A 9,432-nucleotide genomic window follows, 5' to 3' on the forward strand; every position below is an offset into this window, starting at 1 on the left:
TGGTTTTTAGGTACTACAACCATTCACCCCCCCCACCACCCCTCTGGTGGGCCTAGTTCTTGCTGTTTGATCCTATAAACATTTTACCGGGCCCTTTGATGAAGCACGGGTAAGATGGAAAAGAGTAAAAAGAAACACGGAAAGTGGGTTGGTAAAAAAACAAAAAAACGAACTGTGAAAAAGTGGAATGCGGAGTAAAGGTGGGGTGGTAAAAAATGGGAAAACCGGAAAGAGGGAGCGTTGTGTGGTGCTCGAACTAATATTCCGCGCGCAGCGCGTGGATTAGCGCTACTAGAATACTTGAAAACCAAACTTGTGTGTATACAATACAAAAATTCGGCATGACCTTTTTCTATATTATGGACTTGAAATCAATTCAACAATTTATAACATAATAATTCAACAACAACAATCAACAATCTCACATTTGAAATTATAATGATGTCCACATGTAGGTGAATGAATAGAGTTCACAATAGAGTCTGACAAGGAGAGAAGATACATATTACAATTCAGATCAACAAGGGTGCCCAATTTTAGGGTTCCCCTCAATCTTTACAGTCATATTTTTTTATGAATTTTGGCAGTTGTCCACATAGCGAGTTATCTGATAGATTTAACACCCGCAGGTGGTGCAGCTGCATGAGTGATTGTGGAACATCCCCAGTCAGGGCATTCTTGCTAAGATCAATATATTCCATCTCGATGTTACTTGCCAGGTTCGGGATTGGCCCAGTAAATTGATTGCCATGAAGGTCTAGGTACACAATGTTGGTGGCATTTAACATAAAAATTGGGCCAGACAGCTTATCTAGCCCTCTTTGATCCTGTAGTTGGACCGAACGAATACGAGTTGAAGCGAATGACGTAGGGATATGGCCAAATAGACTATTTCCTTGTAGCTTCAGTGTTCCGAGATACTTGAAGTGATCACCCACGAACTCGGGGATTGGGCCAATGATATTTGCATTGACGGCCGACAAACTGAACACGATTTCCATATCTCTCCATGAATCAGGGATAGTCCATGGATGGAAGGGACATACCTTTGAAGAACTCCGGTGAGATGGACATGAAACGGTTGTATGACAACGATATCTCCATAAGGTTAGGGCCGAGTGGAGGGACGTCGCCAGACAGACTGTTGTTGTTGAGGTAGATGGCAGCTAACATCGAAAGGTTGCGTGTTTCCCATGGGAGATGCCCCGTCAAGCCACTGTTGTTTGCTATGATGTAGACCACGTAACCAGAAGCGTCGCAAGTTATACCTAGCCAACTACCATCGCAAGGGTCAGGCGATGCTCTGCCCCACCCTAGAGCACGATCAGCACCCAAGAATTGGGCCACCACTCGCATTGTAGCCATATCACCAGCATTGGCCTTTGTTGATCTTGCGACAAACATGGACGCTGGTAGTTGAAACATCAACAAAAATGTTATGGCTAGCCAAATGGAACCCATATTAGTAGTGTTCCTTAGCTAATTGCCTACCGGCTAGCTAAGTTTCTCTATTTCTCATTTAGCTCGCCACCAATGGAGGACAACATATATAGACACTGCATATTTATGACATAGTGTACTAGTTTGGATGTATATTAATGATCATATAACATCTTATCCTATGGCTAGCAAGGAGAGTATTAAATCTTTGCTTCAATCCATATAAATACTATTAATGATCGTATAACATCGCTCCAACCACCCCACCCCAAAATTAATATCTCATATATAGACACTGCATATTTATAACATAATGTACTAGTTTGGATGTATATTAATGATCGTATAACATCGTTATCTTGTGGTTACCAAGGAGATTATTAAATCTTTGCTTCAACCTATATAAATACTATTAATGATCGTATAGAATCGCTCCAACCACCCCACCTCAAAATTAACAACTCATATATAGACATTGCGCATTTATGACATAGTGTACTAGTTTGGATAGATATTAATGGTCGTATAACATCATTATCCAGTGGCTAACAATGAGACATTGCACATTTATGACATAGTATACCAGTTTGGATAGATATTAATGATCGTATAACATCATTATCCAGTAGCTAACAAGGAGAGTATTAATGATCGTAACCCCCTTCCCTTTCCCAACCAAGTGAATTTAAAGTCGAGTTGCCCCACCACTGCCCTTTTTCTGATGACAATACTTACAACACCATCCAGGTGCTATGCTCTCCCCATGCTTCCACACGGGGTCCCTACTATCTGCCATCTCCGCCCTGGATCATATGCAGAAAAACATACCATTCGGAATGAAATTACCGTTACACTAAATGTACATCAGTACTCATGAATATATCGACTAACCCAACAAATATCATATCATATCATATCAACTCTATCAGCAAATACCATTTTTCACCTCACTTGTTGACTACCAAACCATATTTCATCTATTTGATCTAGTTCATATGTCAACAACCATCAATATTTGCAAATATAAGTACTCTACAAGTTAGAACGCTATAACTTGGACATCATTCAACATCTGCAGAACATTCAACAATCTTACCACATTCAACATTTCCTATATGGTTCAAACCACGGTTTTAAAACGATTACCGTGCAGTTTAGGCGCGGTTACCGTGCGGTTATATATATGATGAGCTTGTTCTTCTTCACTGGGCCTGACCCTGAAGATTGTAGGGTTGGTTAGATGAGAATGAGATTGACCTTTCTTATGCAACCTATATATTATTGGAAGATTCCATTTTTAACTTTTATGCTATGACATTTGTTTCTTTTTTTTTTGTTGCTCATACCATTTTAGAATAAAATAATTTAACTGTAGAGTACAAATCTTTTAGGAACTGATTGATCGGTATTGTACTGGACGTTGAATACTGCAACAAATCCGGGAACTAATTTCCAGCATGGTTGTCACCTAGCACATGATATAGTATATAGAAATTCTTAAGAGAATATTTGTGTTCTTAGAGTACTACAGAAAATTGGATGTTCGTGCAAATAGCCTGAATTTTTCTATTAGCTACCTAAAGGTTTTGAATTCTCTCCTTGAAAATTTTTCCTAAACAGCCATCTGTAATTAGTCCAATTAATGAAGATGAAAATGTAGGATCATAAAGAGTTTTTCTCATCCCAAAAACTACCTACGAGGTGATAAGTCTTTCACAACCAATGTGACACTACTCAACAATTTTCGCCTTTACACATTGGTGTCCCTCAGCCATTCATCACCCTTCATCGTACGCCGACGGTCTCTCGGGTATACGGGCCCCATAGGCACTCACGGTCTATCAGGCCAGCGAGAGATGTTGAACTAGCTAGGCTCTGATACCAATTATAAAATCGTAAAGGTTTTTTTTCCACCTCAAAATCTAACCTATGAGATGAGATATTCCCCCACTTATATATTAGGCTCAATTTGCCCTTCCACAATCAATACGTGACTATATCCAACAGAAAAGTGGTGCTATGAAGAAACTATCGATCAGTATGTGAATTGTAGGTATTAGGATGCATGCCAAACCATTATCCTTGGGAACAGACCAACAGTGCTGTAAAACTTGTCACTGAGCCAAGAGAAAATTTTAGTACAGAAAAATTGATTAACAAAAAAACTGGCTCGACTCTTATTGACCATGGTTAGGACCCAAGATGCATTTTCTCTTAGCTTGTCTCTATAAAAGACGTCTAGCTATGAGCTAAGAGATATGCATGTAGATAGAAGGGAAAGATGTTGTCATTGCAAAAGTTTGATTACTATGTTTTCTCTTCTGAACTTCGAGCGCATGTTAGATGAATGAGGAAGAAATGGTAGGCATCAGGATGGCAGAACACTATCGAAACTTCATCATAAGTTGTGGGAGGAGGAAGTCTTTCTCTTCTCTGAGAGATACTTCTAGTCTGATGAAAGAACAGGTTTGTAGAAACTGAAACGAGCTCGAGATCTGTCCGATTGCTGTAGTTAGCACAGTAGCAAACTTCACCTTGTTGTACGCGTCCTCTGACATTTTCTGTTCTTCGAAATCAACCTGGGAGTCGACCAGCAACTCGCATATGTGTGGTCATTGAAAACTATCAGTCTACAGAATTTACAAGTCTAAAGCACTATCTGCTGTCAATGTTTGGCACATTAATTTAAGCTAAGTTCAGCCTTCATGAGGTTCTTACCAAGCAGAAATTTGCAGAATGGTTACTTGATCTGTGACTGAACTACAAACTACAGTCTATTGTCTATATTATACATCCTGCATCTTCATTTATAATGAGCAAGTTCGCTTCTTTTATAATGAGCAAGTTTTCTTCACGGTAAGAGCTAACGGGCTAAAAACTAATAAGTGCGCAGGCCTTATTAACTTAAACCCTCCATTCTAAATTACAAACATATTTTATATGAAAAAAATGCTTATATTTTGAAACAAATGGAGTAATAGGAATACTCCCATTTTCTTTGTGGTCTCTGTCAGCTACATAGCTTGTCAAAGTGGAGCACCGATGCATTTGTGTCTGTGGTCCCTGAGAGGTCTCCAGTTTCCTCCCACCAAGACGCACCGTGGTTTGCACATTTCTTTTTAGATAATGAATAGAAATCCGATCTCTGTATCCACATGTAGATATACACAATCAAAAGTTACATCAGTTCGTAAACTCTATGCCTCAAAACTAAAGGGAAAAAAAAGACTCAAAACTAAGCTTCAAACAACTAAGAAAGTTACATGTGCAGGTTTGCACATGTATAATGTATTCATGATTTGCTTCCAACAACACTAGCATGAACGCCCCCAATAATAAGCTTTGACTGAAAGCCTGCGTCAAGCTTCATTGGCCTTAGAAACATGAGCAGACTGCAGAGTGCAGGTGCTAGAGCTTTTCAAACCTTCGTGTGGTCATCTTTTGGACTTCAATAACCACAAGATTTATTTCATCCAAGAAGAGAAGATGGTAGGTGAAAAACTGTACTTATAGTTATCACTTAACACTGGCAACATCCAAACATATTAACTAGTAATGCCATCTTGGGTCTAGGCTCTCCATTGCACAAGAAAGGATAAAAATAAAACAAATAAAAAAAACAGCACCCTTCAATACTGCTGGCATGAGAAAGGCATGGGAACGAGCTATTATGCAGTAACATCTACTGTATTCATATGGGTTAGTCAATTTCAACTTTCTCCCCTATACATGTAGCAATATAATTAGGACCAAACTGAAGTTACATTCTGAAGAGTTTCAGATTGTCAATGCGGGAATGGTAGGTATCAGGATTTTGATCCATAGTGTCAAGTAATTGATGCTATCAATATTAACTTGTTAACTCCACAAAATGCAAGAATTTGGGAGGTTCTCGTGCTTCCAGAATACAATGTGATCGAATGCAGCAACAGGTGTAGCTGGAGAGCTATAGTAAATGTAAATCATGGAAGAGGCTTTTGCTCAAATATTATAGAATTTAGTGCTCTTTTACTTTATTTTCATGTACAAATCAAAAAAAATGAGTGAAAATTGTATGCATGTTTGCACTACACCAACTGTGGATAAGAACATTGAGCCATGTACATTGTTTTGATATTCTATTTCATGCAACTGAAATCGTTTGTGAAAGCTCAATAGATTAATGACGTATACATGATTCTTGATACATTATTACATCTCACATTTGCTTTCTCAGAAGGCACATCCTTCTTACCAAACACAACTAGTGCAAGGAGTTTATTGAAACATGTACACTTTTTTATCCTTCAGTAGCAAAATGCATGGGGTTACTATGGTGGAAATTTTGGAAAATTAATAGCAGTTCCACTGATAGATAAATAAAAATACTACCATGGTTGCTACAGAAATATACATACACATATAAACCACTGGTTGGATATCAATAAGTCCTTTCATGGCTTGTGCCTTTGAAGATTTTCAATGGTGGTGAAGCAGTGAATGAAAGGAATCAGGAATTTGTTAAAATAACTCTAGCCGCTTTGCTCGGTTCTGTTTGCTATGTTTTCCTCTTCCCATGTTTTGTTTGTTTTGAGTTTGCTCTGTTTTTTGTTGAGTCAGAGCGTAATTCAAAGCAGTTGGCCGCACATGTTTGTGGCTTGAATCTTCCAAGTTCATGCTGGAGCTTGGGCGCGGCATGCCAGACGTGTGGGATGGCCCGCGAATTGGACCGATCTTGCGTGTGTAGTGGTGTGAAGGCCACGATAGTACTTCTGCTTTCGCTATTTAAGCTTCAATACAGATCAGAGGACACTACCGATTGGCAGCACCAAAACCTGCATTTTTTTTGTCTCGGTCATGAGCAGATGCTTGATGTATCTATTAGCTGTTAAAATACTATGTGGTCATGAATCCTATTCTTGAAAAAAATACTCCCTCCGTTTCATATTGTATGACTTGCCTAGATTCATCCATTGATCAATGGATATGTTTTCTATATGTGTCTAGATTCATTAACATCTATATGAATTTAAATAATTCTGGAAAGTCTTACATTGTGGAATGGAAGAAGTACCTAACCATTACTACCTCGTCAAAAAATATAGTTATTTCTAGTATAGTGGTTTGTCCCGAAATAAAGTTATTTTTACACCTACCACTCCGGAGGATCCTCTCAACTAATCATAATCATTCTCCATTTAATTTTCTCACCTACTTTCTCTTCTTAACCTATCACAATCTTTCTTTGACTATCTACTTTATTAATACACATGCCTACCTCAAAGATGCTAACATTTTGGGGTGGAGGAAGTAATTGATTAGCTGAATGGAGATGATAAGCAATGTTGTCATCAGAGAGGATCAATCAGTGTGGGAATACAGTGTATTGGGGTGTGATCAAGCTGCAGAAACTCTATGGTTGCTAATGGAGTATTAAAGTAATTAGCTGAATGCGAGGAACAAACTGAGGGTCCTGACTTTGCATATTCCATGCTAATCAGAACTGGTGGTATAACTGCTGTAGTAGTATTGTCTTCTTTTTGCAGTACTGCATATCGGTGTAATATCTGGTTCAGTGGCTATCATTATGTCATACCAGTGTTTTATATGATAGATTAATGATGTGAGTAGGATGTTCTAAAGTTCCATTCTGATTGTGTACATTAATCGTGCATATATTTAAAAAAAAAGAAATATGGTCTACTAGGATTTGTCTCAACTCAAGCTAGCGGCCGGCTATATGCTTGGCTGACTAAAAGAATTGTTCAAGTGAAAATTAATGTATAAATATGATCTACTAGCTGCAGGAGCGGTAGTATAGATGAAATGCAACCTTCATTACTATGGGTATTATGGTAAATGACACAAATGACACAATAATTGTTAAAATTACACACCATGCTGAACAGCGACCCCGAGATCTGCTCGATACCTCGATCATTCTTTTTCTTTATTATTTGATCGGTTCGATCAATTTAGAACTAATCGATACGATGAATTTTGAGTAGTAATGTTTACACAAAATGTTGATGTGCATGTGACAGATTACAAAAATTCCATCATTTGTTTTCCCAAAATACCCTTGTACTACACCATACTACATGGGTATACTACCTATACTAGGTGTGATCTTCAGTAGAATAGAGCTAATCTAAACCGTTGGATCAGTAGTGTAATGCACTAGTATAGGGTAGTATGGAGCACCGTAAAGCTGCTCTTTTTTTCTTGTTATTTATAAATTAACGGTAGCACAAGTTTGGTAGTATATTCATGTGAAAAGCATATCTAAAGAAGATGACTATATATGTAGTATAAGTAATAGTAGCATGCAGCTAGCGTATTATTGTTTGATTCTGAATTTTGTTCAATTAAAGTTGAGTTAGAGTACATCTGATCAGTCTTCTCTCTAGTGAAGAGAAGACTAGCTAGTTGCGTCCTGCAGCTATAAAAGGACTATGAGCCAAGAGAGATGCAAACAGATGGAAAGAATTGGAGAGATGTTGATCATGTGAAGAAGTTTGGTGGCTGATCTCAGCCAAGTTCTGTCTTCTCTCACCCTTCCAACTTGTTAGATGAATGAGAAAGGAATGGTAGGCATTAGGATGGCAAAACACTGCCTACTGATATCCTGCTGTGAAAGGAACAAGGATGTCCCATCTCTTATGGATTATTATCGTCCACGGAGCAATCGAACTAGAAAAAGATCACGTCCCATCTCTTATGGATGATTATCGTCCACGGAGCAATCGAACTAGAAAAAGATCACATCTTCAGTTCTTCAGAAGTTAGCAGCATGCATGAGCCCGAGAGTCAGTGACCGGTAGGGCCGACCCGAAGATTATTGGACTAAGGTAGTTATAAGCAATGGGATTCGTCATTCCTATGCAACCTATATGTTCTTGAAAGTGCCCATTTTAAATTTATGATATATTTGTTGACTTTTTTTTCATACCATTCCAGAACAAAAATGCATCATCTAACTCTAGAGTATAAATATTTTAGAAACCAATTGTTTGGTATTATTGAGATCCACTGGCCAGTGTATACTGCAATAAATCCAGGAAAGTGGTACAGTTGCAAAATAGTTTCCTTTAAATGGATTTCCATCTGGCTACCATGTGAGTGTAGGGGCATTTACAATTGCAATAAGCTTTCACCATCAGAATTTTTTTTTTACATGAAGAGTTATATGAAATTAATATCTCCTTAATAGAAATGGCATGTGGATAACTTAGCACCAGACCTCTTTGTTTGGTCTTATATATATGAGCCAGCTTATAATCTAAAAAGCCAAAGCCCAAGTGACCAGACAGCTTTTTTCTTAGGATATTTTGAAGCCATAACCTATTCTTACGCTGTTAAGCCGATATCTAGGTTTGAGTAGCTTTTTGGCTTATGCATATTAGAGTTAGCACTTTGCCCAACTGGGGCCCTAAAAGTTATCGACTTATAAACCGTAACAGCCACAAAAATCAACTTAAATGCCTAAGCCAATAGATGCGCTCATAGCGTCGTGGTAGGGGTGGCTGGGATGCACCCCTATCAGCCTAGGTTTGAGTCTCCTCGGGCACGCTCACCAGAAATATTTGTTGCTTCCTTGTTAAAACCACTGACACCAAGTTCTTCCTTGGCGTCCAACTTAAAAGCCTAAGTCAAAACAAAGGGATACTTAGTTATAAGAGATATGGATGCAGCCATCCAGCTGCTATAGACAACAAATAAAATGCACACATGTAACGTCAGATAAAGTAGGCTGCCTATTTGATTAGGTTTGCTTTTAATTATTCTTCTTTAAATTATTTTAATTATTTCCTCTGAACTCAAGAAGCATATATATATATATAGAATACCCATATAGCACCAGTTAATTATATATATATATATATAGGGAGATACTATACTACAACAGGGGTGTAGTATAGCTAAAACACACCCACACTCCTGTCCTCCAGCCAGTCCGCACCCCCCCCCCCCCCCCCCCCCCCCCCCGCAAGCCCCAAGCCCCTTCTCGCA

The 9,432-nt window shown here is 38.5% G+C and overlaps 1 protein-coding gene across 1 annotated transcript; it reads right to left on the reverse strand.

The window, feature by feature from the left end:
• Window positions 1-548: 548 nt before the first annotated feature.
• Window positions 549-1,404, reverse strand: LOC127773377 (LRR receptor-like serine/threonine-protein kinase RGI5). Its single transcript, XM_052299442.1, has 2 exons — window positions 1,047-1,404; window positions 549-757 (listed from the first exon to the last, which is right to left on the reverse strand). Exons 1-2 carry the CDS (start codon window positions 1,402-1,404, stop codon window positions 549-551), a joined length of 567 nt encoding a protein of 188 aa, XP_052155402.1.
• Between the last annotated feature and the right edge of the window lie 8,028 nt (window positions 1,405-9,432).

This window comes from Oryza glaberrima, chromosome 5 (assembly GCF_000147395.1).
Source record: "Oryza glaberrima chromosome 5, OglaRS2, whole genome shotgun sequence".
In the NCBI taxonomy this organism is placed as follows: domain Eukaryota; kingdom Viridiplantae; phylum Streptophyta; class Magnoliopsida; order Poales; family Poaceae; genus Oryza; species Oryza glaberrima.

Coding starts and splice junctions, on each gene's coding strand:
- LOC127773377 (XM_052299442.1), bottom strand. CDS start 1,404: ATGTTTGTCGCAAGATCAACAAAGGCCAATGCTGGTGATATGGCTACA. Junction 758..1,046: donor CTCACCGGAGTTCTTCAAAG/GTATGTCCCTTC, acceptor TTGTGTACCTAG/ACCTTCATGGCAATCAATTT.